The sequence below is a fragment of the Melopsittacus undulatus genome, chromosome 3, assembly GCF_012275295.1.
Source record: "Melopsittacus undulatus isolate bMelUnd1 chromosome 3, bMelUnd1.mat.Z, whole genome shotgun sequence".
Classification (NCBI taxonomy): Eukaryota; Metazoa; Chordata; class Aves; order Psittaciformes; family Psittaculidae; genus Melopsittacus; species Melopsittacus undulatus.
Window position 1 is genome coordinate 87,467,508 of NC_047529.1, and position 14,661 is coordinate 87,482,168.

The following is a 14,661-nucleotide window of genomic DNA, read 5'->3' on the forward strand; positions in this document are numbered from 1 at the left end:
AGTGTGAAAATGTTTATGTACTTTTGGCAGACATATATATACAGTGTGTATATATAGACATACATTCCTTTCAACCACAGCTGTAATTTAAGGTTTTCAAATTAAACAGGCTACTATTAAGACATTTGGCTATTCCTACAGTTAACAGAGATAAAGAAGGAAAGATAAAGTACAGCAATGTATACTTTCCATTATGATGCGATGTTAGTGTGCGGATATATTTCCATTGTATTCATTATTCTTCATCTCACTATAAACATGTAACAACATAGCGTGGCTTCTTGTGCAAATACGGAAACTACTGATTTTTAAGATTTATCTGCCAAGATTTCTTTCTTACATTTCCATCTGCTCTGAGTCAAAGTACCAACTATTTTTCCCCAGCTTCCATGGAATTTTTATAATTTGTTTTCAGCATTATACTGTTGATTTTTTTGTTTCTGAAGTAAACCTTTGCATTCAAAGCTGAGTGTAAAATGTGACTTTCTAACTGTGCTACTGCTTTTAATTTAAATATGTTTAGATTCATTCTCCATACTAAAGCAGAAATCCCAACCTTCTGGGAGTGAGCTTTACTGATCCTCATGGCCTCTTTAAACCTAGTTTCTTCCAGCCCTGGTATATGTGTTCTCTGGACCCTTGCAAGACACTGAGGTTCAAGGAGATGAGATGTAATCAGGAGCTCTGGAACAACAGTAAATAAAGTGTGCTTGTGACAGGAACAGTATGGGGAAGGGGTAGTGAGCGAAAGATTTTACCAGAGTGAGGGAATTAAGCATGAGAAGTAGGAGAAAGCAAAGAGGTGAAGACTCTTTAAGAGTGTGTGAAGACACCTTTAAGAGGTGAAGACTCAGTTGCAAAGGCAAAGCACCTGTAATGATATAGAGATACCACCTGGATTCAACTGGTGAAATAGGTTTGGAGATGTAAACTGGCCAAGCAACACAGGATCAGAGGTGCAGGCTTCAGCCATATGTTGGTTGTTCTGAAGCTCCAGCAAACTGTAAGGAAGCTTGAGCCAGTACAGTCATCCTGGAGGTTGCCATTGAGAAAGGGAGAAGAGTGACAAGATAGAATAGAAGCTGGAAGCACCATCTGGTTGCTGCTACTGTTCTTGTCTCCAGTGAAGAGTCAATAAGAATGGGCAGAACCACCACCAACTTGACACAGCTGAAAAGAAGAACCATTGCAGCAATTTGCTAGCCTACAACAGCAAACACTCCATCTACCTATTTTACAAACGTATACTGTATAGCTGCATACTCTATGTTCATCGACAATATATCACAAAGTGTTAACAAGAAGAGAGATTACCTTGCATAATTCAAACATCAAGTAAGCAACAAATATTCATCAACTCTACTTATATCTGTACACAGACTGCAGATTTAATATCTCAGGCAATGATACAGACCAATTTTACAACCTTTTTACAGTCAGGAAGATTTAAAACATTCCTGTTCTGATAAGCTAAGCTGTAGCAAGTGATTCAGTAGGGTGGTTTATCATCTTCAGCATACCATTACTGGATAAAGGCTTCATCACACTTATAACTGTCACTGCAACAAGAGATGTGCTACAAAATGTAAAGTGATGGTTTGGACCACCTACAGTCATGGCACAGTGTGGGTGAACTCAATGATTTTAGCCAGTATAATTTGCACAGATTTAAAGAAGGGCAAATATACTGCAGATTTTGACAAAGGAAAACAGGAATTGCACACACCCATTAAAATGGTGCCCCATCCCATCATCTTCTAAGAGATATACTTTATAAGAGTTCAGCCAAATCTTTAATATATATATATATGTATACATATGCGTATATATATGTATGTATTTGCAGTACTCCTGCTAAACTATTCTGGAAGAAGATTCAGAATACTGCTCTATTACATATCAGACAATATCTGCTGTGAAGAGAGCTCATTCAAAATTATATAATAAGATTATCAAGTATATATTGACAGTTCTCGCAAACAATCCCTAAAATAGACCAAAAGACAATTTAAAATTGAAGTTATTACATTGTAAGATTCATAGACTTGCTTACAGATGCTGCTGTCCAGAACCAGAATTAACAAGAATGTCCTGCTCTTCACCTGTTTACAGAATATCCTATGTATTTAATAATTTGCTAACAGGTTTTTCCCACACTTATTCAGAACATACCTTCCTTAGTGTTTTACAAGGCCTTCTAAACAGATTTTCCTTTTTTTATTTATTTCAAGAATAAATCTGATCATCCCTTACTACTTACTACTGCTCAGGTAGCATCAAAAGCCAATCTTGGAACATGGGAACTAATTTTAATGAATCTAAACCAGAAAATGCACTTCAAGAATATATATATTACAATCACCAATGAGCATTCAGTCCACAAAGCAAAACTAGGTCTACTCAAAAGGAAAGTCTTCATAAATTTTGTTGTGTAGGCACTGGGTCTTCAGCATCAACTGTTTCACTCCACAGATTTGCTTCTATTGCACAACTCCTCATGACTACCTAGCCTTAGACTCCAATATGTTTCACACTTCAAACAGAATGTAATTTACACACAACATTCTGCATATTTTTCAAAGTCGATAAAACTTTTAGAGTATTTTCTTCATGTAAATGCACTGGCTTATATTTATGCTAACAGACATAAACTATACAACTGTAACAAAACAGTTGATGTGCAATTTTCCTATTGACTTATCTAAAGTATTAATTTCATATAACTGAAAAAAATAGAGAACCTTGATCTATAATATTCCCAAAAAAAATTGTCAGTTTTATTTGCTATACCACATACCTCTAGGCTTTTTCCCAAGTGAATACTTGCCCACAGATTTAAAGTTTTTCTTGATTAAATAACCTGAAGCCACTGAGCTGACCAAGCAAAAAGAAAAGCCAGAACCTTAAGCCTATGTGTTACAAACAGTACTGAAATAGTTAGCACAATTTTAAGTGTTTTACCAGATCACAATTCTCAGGAAAACCCACAAAAGTTCTACAAAAGTAGTAATAAGGAATTGTTTTAAACCCACAGAAGCAAGGACTTTCCAAATGGGCATGAGGAGCCATGTTCAACCAAACCTAACACAGTAGGCATTCCAGTATGTATGGTACCATGAGACCCCCCAAACACTCAAATTAATCTTCAAGCAAGAGAGGAAAAAAAAAAAAAAAAAAGCAAGGATGAGGGATTTTAAGTCATCTGTTTTGGTGCAGTACTAAGCAATTTTTTTTTTTGGCTGCTGTTTCTGAAGTTTCAGAGTAAAGCAGATGACTTCAGATTCAACTTTAGAGGAGAACAATTACATTAGGAAAAGTTCCCACTGAACTACAGTATTACAGTCAAGTAAAGCCAGGGGCAATATCCAATCCCCGATAGCAAGCTTGTTCATTTATTCTCACTGTTCCCTGCTTTCCATTAGATATCAAATGAGATCTGTGTGCCTTCATCACACAGACTTATGACCTTGCCCATCCTTTGAACATATTAATACTCTATTACTATCAACAATATTTTTAGCCTCCAATTTCTTCGTTGATGGAGTTTTAGTGGTACTACAAATAAAATTCAATAAAGTGTATACCTTATTTTGGCAGATCTGATGGGCGGATCTAGTATGAATTTCTGGTATCACTGCTGCACTGCAGCCTGCATTGAGGTCAAAAACTTCCAGTGCTCGGTTGCTACCAGTTGTAAGTACAATATCTGTAAAGTTCTCTGTGTTAAAGTTAATCTAATCTAAAGGTACAAAAGCACAGATAGACAACAAGACAGATACATAGGTATCAAGACTACATTGTATTTACTGCTTTATGAACAGCATAAAAAATATTTATGTCCAGGTCTGAAGTTAAATACCACAAAAAAAAATACAGCTTTTTTACTCTGATAGAAAAACAGTAGTAAAGAACCAAATGTCAATTACTTTAGCTGAAGTTATTTCCATATAATTAAGTCCAAAGAGCTATAAAGAAAATAAGAAATATAAAGGATACAAGAGTAGAATTCATTTACTGCTGAAAGGCTGGTAATCTCCATTGTTGAAGCCATAGGAAATGTCTGTACCAATTTGCAAACGCTTCTCTGTTTGTATCTGCAAAAAATATCCAATAACTGCTAGTGTTAATGAAATAAGTCATGATTTGTGGCCACCAGTAAACTCCTATTGGAATCACAAAGCAAATCAAGATGATCTCCTTCATTATTAAAAATAAAAGCCACAAACCTTTTGACTTGTTGCTGGACTCTATTAAAAACTTGGGAACAAAACTCATTTGGATGAAAAGAAACACAATATTCATACACATTAGATAGATATTCCATCAGCATGAAACACTGAAATAATCATGTATGTATATTGAATCTTAAATCCATCAGTTTCACTTACATAAAATGGAAAAGAATCACTTCATCTTCTGAAATGTTTAGAATTTATCATAACTGAAAAACTATTCTCTCTCTTACACCAAGGAGGAGAGTGGATGTCATTCAGTGACCTTATATAATGAATCTTATATATAATAAAAGATAAGCACCAAGAAATCTAAAGCAGTTAGAGATGGTTACTGTTAGAATCTTGTTAGAATTTGTCTTATGACTTAGGTACTTCTTATCTATCACTCTGATAAAAAGCAAAGAGCGTTTAAGTTGTTTATCTAAATGCTAAAGCTCAAAGGAACCAAGCTCAGAATATTTTTGTTATTATACTGCCAAATCAAGTTTGTGTAGCCCAATTACACAAAAAGTTTAAACTGACCTAAAGTGGTTTGCATGAAAATAATTATCTTCTTAAACATTAACTTTCCAGAAGTACCTGAAATAATCACTCCCCTATGTATGATTAGCATGCTACATTTTAAACCCACGTAGCATGGCCTTTGCTCTATCCGTATGTTCTGTTATAGTTTCCCATTTAATCAGTGTAGGCATTTTCTCATTACTTTCCTTGCTGTATGTATAATCACTACAACCAGCTGCTAAATATAAATGACTTTTAAAGGCATTATTTCTGTGAATGGAACACATTTTCCCCTTTTTAAACTCCTTTCAATTTGCTCATACTGATCTTTAAAAGAACATATAAAACTAATAATGAGGTAACAAGCCAAATATGCTTTGTTCTGCACATATTCGCACATGAATTAAAATAATTAAGAAACAAAAGATAAACAGCACATTATACTTCATAACAGCATGCACAACTGCTGATGAGTATGGAAATTCAATAGCTGGTAATTTTGGAGAATGTAAAGAAAATAATTTAGGTTGTGGATAGTTTTCAGATTAATTGTAGAAACAGAAGTCAGGGTATCTGTATCCTATTCACAGGACTGCAATAAATCTCCTCTATGGCATTTCTAAATAAGGATATATTTAAATAAGCCAATGAGGAATATAACATTCTTTTTTTTCTTTTTTCCACTTGTGTTTCACCTTTAAAACTGAACCAATATTTAACATTTTATTAAGTCGTTGTGATGTTTTAGTTAAGAACAACTTATGAGTTCTTTGAAAACTCTGCACAGAGAAACAGTGATTTGTCATTGTACTGTCTTCACCTCCAAAATACAGTAGCAATCTACTGGTTAGCCAGATTGCACTGCCATGCCCTTCTAATTAAGGGTATAAAGCATGCTTTGGGGTTAGAAGTAGCATCTTCTTGAATCAGTTCCATTCAAGCATTCTTCCAAACTTGACTCAGAAGGCAGAATGAAAGAGTTGTGAGGAAAAAAAGAAAGAATGCTGCAGTGTTCCATAAAACAAATGCTGGGAAATTAACTGAATTCACAAGAAAATGTCAAAGCAAATTAACTTTTAATACCTTTTTTTATAGACAGATATACATAAGGCCTCAAACTATTTTGTGAATTTGTTGTAATGCCTACAATTGTGTGTTTGGTATTTTGGCATTACACTAATATCTCGGACTGTAAATGTACTTTTTTGAGGTAGTGTTAATAACAGCAAGAAATACTGACAGCATGACAACAAAATTCTACCATAAGCACAACCCTCCATATATACTTTGACAGCTTTAAACCAGGATTCTGTATGGTCCTAACAAAGAAACTGAAACAACACAGAACACAGTACAAGTTCACTGCCCAAGTCCTTGGAAAATCGCTTGGGTGGATTCTACAATCACATCAAGTTACATACTACTTGAAGTTTCTGAACTAACTAGCTTAAAGATGGTTCAGACAAATCTCCCACAACAGTAATTGCAGTATGGATTTTTCTCAGGTTTCTGGATACTTTCTCCTGAGCGGCACGGGTATTTGTTAATAAATAAATAAATAAATAAATAAATAAATAAGAAGATACCTAGAGCCAGCACATTATATACTGCAATATCAGCACTTTACTGAACCCTAAACCCACACAAACACAAGGAAAAAATAAATTAACTAAATCTTAAACCTGAAAAGTGTTCTGATCTAAAAGATCAGAATACAGTTTTCCATCTTCTTTTTCTAAGTTCTTTCACAATTGCCTCTATAAATTTTAAGACTTAAGAATGGTATGAGAGAAGTAATTGCCTGCCTCAGTTTCCAAATATTACTTGTCTGCACTATGAATAGATTTCTATCACTTTGCTTCCCTTCCAGGTTCCTCCTGTACTGTCACACTTTGGGTTTCACGGTTTGCGGTTTTTTTTTTTAATTTTATTCTATTAGTTTTACCCTCGTAATGTATATACTATAAAATCAAAACAGAAAATTATCTATTTCTTAGTATTTATATTCTATCCTATTTGCTATATTCCCATTCCAAATAGAGTATATCACTAAAATAAGAGCAACGACACCCCCTTCCATTAAGGATTTTGGCCAGGAACGGAAGGTAAAGAATCATAACTGAGAGTGGATTAACTGAAAAACCAACCAGGTGTTTGAAAACCACAATTAGTTAACCATTTTGAAGAATTTTTAAACAGAATTTAGGTCATAATCTATTAGCTACTTTTTCAAATAAGAAGGAATTTCTGTTCTTTAAGAAGTATATATTAAAGGAGGCAGATAATTTGCCATTTTTTCTCCTTTTGTTTTCTTGATGAGCATTTAACATTTCAGTGAAATTGTACCTACTAGGTTCATACCTCAGTCCAAGAAAGCACTCCTATTCAAAAATGTACTTAACCCTGTGCTTAGTATAGTTTTCTGTGCAGTGGCAAAACTACCAAGGATATAGGCCATTTTTTCCATCTAAGGCTGCAGCACAGTTATTTTTACTATCATGAACAGACAGAACACACCATTCACAATACTAACAGACTTCAGCATCATAAACTTAATTCTTTTTGTACTTCCAGTCAAAATCTGATGTCATAATATCAGACAAACACATCTTTGAGGTGTTTTTAAATGTTATTGTGTTTAAACATACACATGTGTAAACATATTTGAACATAATAAAGCCTCATGTACACAAATACTGCTGAAAACCAGCAAGAGCAAATGAAGAGAAACTTAGTAAAAGGATACAAGGAGAATTTTAGCTCCAGTTATAAACTAAAAGAACATAAAAGATGTATCAAACATTCAATAAACTGATTTCAAGTGGGAAAGAAGGAACAAGATAGTAATAGGAAAAATTGTATGAATGGTGACTCACAATCAAGAAATACAGAGACAAAATAGGATAATAAGTAATTTGATGTAACAGTTGGAAAGTCAGTGAAAATTACAAAAAAGTGATTTCTTACATTTTACAGAGAAGGAAGAAAAGTGTCAGAGCCTGTTGGTGTTTCTGAAGGAAAAAGTATATACAATATTCCCACAAGAGAAAGTTTTGCAACAGCTACTCAAAACATAACTTCAGACATTAATTCACATTGGGATGTAAACAGGCAGAAGGTAAAGCTCAGAAGTTCTCAAATGGTAATACTAATAGTAAAACAGTACTTGCAGCAGTCAAGCTGTGCACTATAAAAAAAAATAACAAAAAAAACTTTGTTTTTTCTATTATGCCAGAACAAATACATTTTTACAATTAGCTTTTACTATTTGGTTGAGGATTTTTTCCTTCTTTAATATCCTTGTCCCCCAGCCAATCATCTCACCACCCACAGAATCTCAGATCAAACAGTACAAATATTTTCACTAGTCTGTTAATGAAAAATTGCACCCACCTTTTGAGGTCATCCTTGGTTGTATCTGGATGGAAACTTAATACATGAAATTCAGCTCCACAACACAGCAATATAAATGCATCTATAAAATAAAACTGTGCAAAGCGTACAGTCTTATGGAACTTTTCTTTACCCTGAAATGTGAACAAAATTATTAAGAATAGATTCCAAGACAATTAATATTTTTCCTGAGATTCCTACTGTTAAGTCATAGTCTCCCTTTTTATCCTGATTATATGTCAGGAGGTTAACTTACTGTGTTAGTGGCACTTTCTATTTCTGACATATTAATCTCAAAGTTTTCATTCTACTTAAATTAGTTGGCAGTAAAGTCAATAGTATCTGTAGTTTATTGAATCTAACACAGTCTAGCTTCACACTCAACTTCCATTTGAATTGGGGAGTAGACTACACAGTCAAGTACAGATGAGCCAATTAATGTAGAATAAGCAGAGCAGAAAACAAACCCAAAACTTCTAGACATGTCCTCTAGTTTTGTCCACTAAGGCTGGTTTCTCATTTTCATAAATTAGCATGATAAAAGCTGAATTTGAAACCATAAAGACCACCTGGATTGTAGTATCAGTTGGAATCACCATTATTCAGGAGCTCTGAAAATGAGGCTGCATGGCTCTTCTGCAGAGCTGCTAAAATGGAAGTAGATGAAAGTGCAAAACAGTGCCTTTTTAATAAAGTGCCCTATGAACCAAACCATACAAAGTTTCTCATTACCAGAATTAAGGCAGGTTCATGACTGCAGACTGACCAGATTCTTAAAGTTCTGTCTTCTGATGCAGAAACTAACCACTTCTTGTCATGACTCCAGCCAACAGAGTTAATGGCACCATCATGACCTAATAAAAAAAATAATGAAAATGTCATAAAGGTTGTTTCTTCTGTTTATATGTTTCACCAGATTTAATTACATTGTTTTAATATAATTATGCAAAATATTAAAACATTTTAAATACAGGCTTCAAATAGTTGGATTAAAACTGGTAACAGTAAACCAGGTATTGATTTTTTTTTCTTCCACCAAAAATTATGGAAAAATCTCTCTCATTAATAATCAGACAATGATAATTCTGACATTTTCCAGAGTTATTTGAAGAGCATTTCCAAGAAACATCTGTGATATATGATTTAAGCAAAGATACAGTATTACTTGAAAAGAGAAACTGGGTATTATATTATGATGAAATTTTATATTAAACATGATCTGGAAACAAGACCTTGCAAATACTTGCAATACTTCATTTTATTCATCAGGCTTTTATTACTGAGTTCTCTGGTTTTTAAAAAAACACAAAATGAACGTGCCACAACAGCTTCTGTAGGACTGCCTCATTAGATTAAAAAAAAAAGAGAAATATAACTGCCTGTTTAAAATCATAGTTTAAAATATTATGACCCCCAGTTAATAACAAAAAGGTTCTGCAACAGACTTTCCCCCTTTGGTGCCACACAACTAAAAACAAGATTAGAAATTTTCAAAGAAAGAACTTCAAAAGCCAGAAACACCATTGAGAAGCTAAAATTATTAATGTGATATAAAATGATATTGATACTGATAAAAAAGGTTAAGAAGAACAACATACATTAAACAAGTATAACAAACTTTGGCCCATGTTATGCAAATTTGTCCAGATGAAGTCTGATGAATTTCACCTAGCCTTAAAACATTCAAAGCTCTTATGCTGCCCTCTTGTGCACATTTTCTCTTTAGTCATCTTAAATTTTATATTGCTTTAAATTACAGGAAGCTTAATCAATTTATCTCAGCAATTAAGATCTTCTATGGTAATACATATCTACAAAAAAGGCTTGTAAACAAGTTTTTTTAATTCCCAGTTGCCAAAGTGCTGTAGAATTTTCACCAGGAAACTACACAGGTGCTTGGTAAGTATATAGGTACGTACTATACTTCTTTTATTCTCAACACAAACATTTGTTTGGAAGTTTTGGTTTTGTAAAACCATTTGGAACCCATGAATTATCTGCATTAAACAAGAAAAAAAACCAACAACAACAAGGAACACCAACAAAAAACCCTTACTAAAATATACAAAACAATGTTCAAAGGGGTAAGGAACATGAGAAACTTCAGGAAAATCTGAGATTTGGAAAATGGAAGAGCCGTGCAAAAAAAAAAAAAAAAAAAAGAGAAAATCTTAAGAATCTCTACACTCCAGGACCCCCAGTCCCAAAGCACATAAAGGGAGATGGCTGCATGCCGGCTGGCTTGCAAGAGGCCAGTAAGCTTCCAAACAGGCATTATTCAGGGTCCGCCAGTCCTCAAGCACAATAAGGACAGCAGCTGCCTTTGTAGAAAGACTTCTCCAAAAAGGCCACACTAGCTGCAGCTCTTTTAAAGCTGGTCAGCATTACCTGCATTTCACTATAAGGCACAGACACTTGAAGAGCCAACAGTGAACAGGAATGCAAAACTACTTAAAACTGTAACTGAGCACTTCACAGAACAAAACTGAATAGATTAGGGTTATAGCAAAACTGTCGTTGCTATACCACTGCTCTAAGGTGCACTATAAAAATGCTTTTCAATAAACAGCTATATTCAGATGTCAATGCTGCCTCAAAACCGATTTTTTTTTTTTTACAGAATACATATCAGCCATTTCTTGGAAAAGGAAAGTTTTACATTACTACTGATTGCAGCTCTGAATAAGAGTAATGTATTCTTGTTTTTAATGAACAGAAAATACATTTATCATGACACTTCAAAACCAAAAGCATCTAAGTAGAAAATAGGTGATTTCATGATAATTTGAACTATACAGAAGAACTACATGAATGACATAAGCATGTAACTGTGGTTTTCAGTTCCTACTGCCGCACAGAACAGTATCTAACAGTGTCACATTTATGTGGCTTTTGAAAAAAAACTATATGCACAGGTTGCACTCTTATGCTACCTAAAAAGCACGAAGTAGAATTTGGTTTACACCAAATTTATGTCCTACTTCATGTTCAGAGTTACAGTGCTACAAACAGAAAGACAAAATTCTTGGAGATCATTTATGCTTTAGTTTCTTCAGATTACTTAAAAAAATGTGTTAATAATCTGAATAAAAAAAAATTCTTTGGGCATGACTGTTAATCTGTTGTGTGCCACTGCTGTATTATTATTTTTACAGGTGCTTGTAACAAGTAAGGGAAGGAAATACAGAATTTTTGACCTCTTTTGGTTTATTGCATTTTTTAAAAAATCCTGACCTTCTAAAATAATGTTAAATATATTCAAGATATATGGGGTCCCTTTGGATAAAATTACTGCTTTTGTTCCAATAAAACCTCACAAAACCATTCCAGTGTGCTGTTTATATAAAATTGCACCATGAATTTGCTCAAATTAGTCTGTGATACATAAGAAAAAAAAACCTGAAAATAGTCTAATTCTGTCCTTTTTAAGGTCTGCTAGTAAATTACACACATCTTCTGTTATGAAATTACACAGGAAATTAATTTAATTGGACTGAGATAAAACTGTAAGATTTACTGTTCTTAAAAATTTAACGGATAGTTCTCACAGAAATTTAGAATTAATTTTTAAGGCTCATTTGCAATGCTAACTAATGTAATATACACAAGCATTATCATTACAACTGCCTTTATTATTTGTATTTAATTATTGTCATACGCATATGCAAGGAAGATTGCAATATATATTGTGATAGATTATTATTTACCTCCCCCCAGAAAAAGAAATGGGAAAACCTAGGAGGCAGTTTAATTCTAGAACAAAATTAATCAATCACAGAAATTAATTCTACATCTTGAATCTGCAGTATCCCCCCTCCCTTGTTTTTCTCAGGGTGATATAAATGGAAACTTTTGATTACTATGCTATTTTAGGTTAAACTTAATCATATTAAATAATTTATTAAATAATATAGTTCATAACTCTACCTGAAAAAACATTATATGTATCAGTGAGATTGGAACTGAAGATCAGCACACTTTCATCAGCAAGGCCACAAGCCAGCATCTCTCCATCCCCTATAAAAAAGTGTCTGATGGTTTATATTTGAAAGCAAAAGACCTAATATGCTGTTTCTTCTAATAATAAAAATCACACATCACTTCAACAAAACACAGAACAGATACTTATTTCATACATTTAACACCTGTTTTGTATGGTCATCACAAACTCATGTTACAGAATTTGGTAGGAATTTGTACACAATTAATTTATTGTCCTGGCATATTCTGAAAATAGTTATCCATCACACAGGAGAATTTCACTTTTCACCAAAAAAAGGCTACAAAATTTAAGTGCCATGGCCCTAATAAACCATGTTGAACAATTACTTTTTTTTCTTTCTGCACACTGACAGAATTGTACATTTTATAAAGCCTATACATACCAGAATACTGAATGCAACAAATTGGGGTTGGTTTACAGGTTACAGATATCTCTTTCTCATATTTGATTGGAGGACATCTTTCCAATGGATATTCTTTATTTTTACTTCAAAGAAGGAAAAAAGAGAAAGAGAATAAAAATATTAAGATATCTAAACCCAGTAAATTTTCATTTCACTTAAGAAATAAATGTGTTTTGGGTGTTATTCTAAGCATCTTTATATAAATATTTCCAGGAAAACATATGTTAAATCCAACATAAGAGGCAAGATTAATTTTAAATCATCATAATTAAATTACTCCTATTATGAATTCACGAGAATAAGAATTAACATAGATTGGTACATAAAAATCAAACTTAATTGGCACACCTATCTAATAAAAGTATTTAAATAATGTAAACTCTATCATGTTGTGACAAAAAGCAATATGAAAATATCATATGTAAAAAAAATAATTACATTGATTAATCAAGATACTGAAAGAACACCACACAAAAAATACTTAGTAGCTTAACCTATCATAAAATAGCACAAACCAACCTTGAAATTCTCTTAAGTGCTTATCTAATATGTGCAAGGATTACAAAAACTTGGTTTTAAGATATTGAGTGGTTTTTAACAATCTAACAGGTTGCTGTTTATTTTTTTAAGAGCACAATGATGGCATTAATTATTCTTTGCATTTATATTTGTAGTACATAGATCAAAGTCTTTATATAATGCTAAAGAGAAATTAAAAGTTCCAATGAGACCTTCCAACAGACCTGTATTTATCCTCATTTTAATTTTTACCGCCTCTAATGGAATTGTTAAATAACCTACCATTTACAACTGGTCTTCCACTTTGATAGCCTATTTTTCTTCAGATTATTAACAGGGGAAAACATGGTCATTCTACAAAAAAATGAACACAGATTCTCCTATATGAAATACGAAACATTGCATGAAAGAAACAGTTTATTTCAAACAAAACCCAATCCTGGTTCCTTCTTACTATTCACGTCTACATGTAATGTCAGTAATTAAGATAATGTACTCATTGATGACAACATAACCTTCTAATGATCTAATGCTCACACTTGCACCTAAGTTTCTAAGTTTTGTTTTCTGCCTGTTATTTGTTGAATAATTCATTCTGAAGGTCAAAATCTTTTGGAACAAAAAAGTTCCAAAGAACTTTTTTGACATAAAGTTCTCAGGTACTTCTTTCTGCAAGCTGAAGAAACAAGAGTTTAATTATACAAATGAGACAGAACACCTAATACAGCTATTGAAAGGAGGTTGAACACTGGCCAGAAGCTATGAAATTTTTTTTTACAGCATACTTTTCAAATTGTTTGATAACATATCTGTTTTTCATGGGTGATTAATTTTACAGTCACTAGACTATGTGTCTTTAAGGTGACAAAACATCACATACCAACAAAACATAGTAATGCATCTACTCACCGTGGTGCTGCTGTATAACCTGATGACTTAATTTTATTATGGAAAACTAACGGCTGATCTTTCACTGTGTTTTTCACTCCTACAGTAAAATAATTTAATTTACATTAAAATGAGGGGGGGTTAACATATTTTTACAGATATGTAGACATGGTAGTACAGTAGAAATATCTGATGTCTCCTTACGTTACAAAACATATTTATTATCAGTCACTCTAAAATAAAGATTACTGAGGAAAGAAATATGAACTGTTACACTGCATAACAGCTCTCCTCCAATAATATCTGAGAAAGAACTTCTTTAAACTTTGAATTAACAAGAATATAATTCTGAGGAACTTTTTTCATCGTTCCTTCACAAATGTGTTTTCTCAAGGCCTACCTTATGCTTTGACTTTATATACACTACCCATACTGTATTCACACCTTATACTAGGAATATGGGATGCATCTAAAGATCATTAAAATACTGTCAGTGGGTACACACAGATGCCTGGGGTTTTACATGACTTAAGTAATTAATAATGTCTGCATTCACACTACTGTACTAAGAAGCCTGAAGGGCAGCCTCTAGCCCAAAACTAATTATGAATACTTCATACCAGCAGAAGGTAACTAATAAAATAAGTGTTGCAAAAGGGCAAATCTTGCTCATATTCCCGGGGAAAAATTTCAGGTGCATTGGGAGTGATCTCATG

The 14,661-nt window shown here is 33.2% G+C and overlaps 1 protein-coding gene across 1 annotated transcript in view; it reads right to left on the minus strand.

The window, feature by feature from the left end:
• Nucleotides 1–14,661, minus strand: part of WDR27 (WD repeat domain 27) — a 100,263-nt gene that overhangs the window by 71,082 nt on the left and 14,520 nt on the right. The window contains exons 13-20 of the mRNA XM_031048545.2: nucleotides 13,967–14,045; nucleotides 13,340–13,411; nucleotides 12,518–12,621; nucleotides 12,060–12,149; nucleotides 8,865–8,986; nucleotides 8,133–8,266; nucleotides 3,997–4,094; nucleotides 3,585–3,706 (exon numbers count right to left, since the gene is read on the minus strand). Of these exons, the coding sequence (XP_030904405.2) occupies nucleotides 3,585–3,706; nucleotides 3,997–4,094; nucleotides 8,133–8,266; nucleotides 8,865–8,986; nucleotides 12,060–12,149; nucleotides 12,518–12,621; nucleotides 13,340–13,411; nucleotides 13,967–14,045 (821 nt within the window). The remainder of the gene's footprint in view (nucleotides 1–3,584; nucleotides 3,707–3,996; nucleotides 4,095–8,132; nucleotides 8,267–8,864; nucleotides 8,987–12,059; nucleotides 12,150–12,517; nucleotides 12,622–13,339; nucleotides 13,412–13,966; nucleotides 14,046–14,661) is intronic.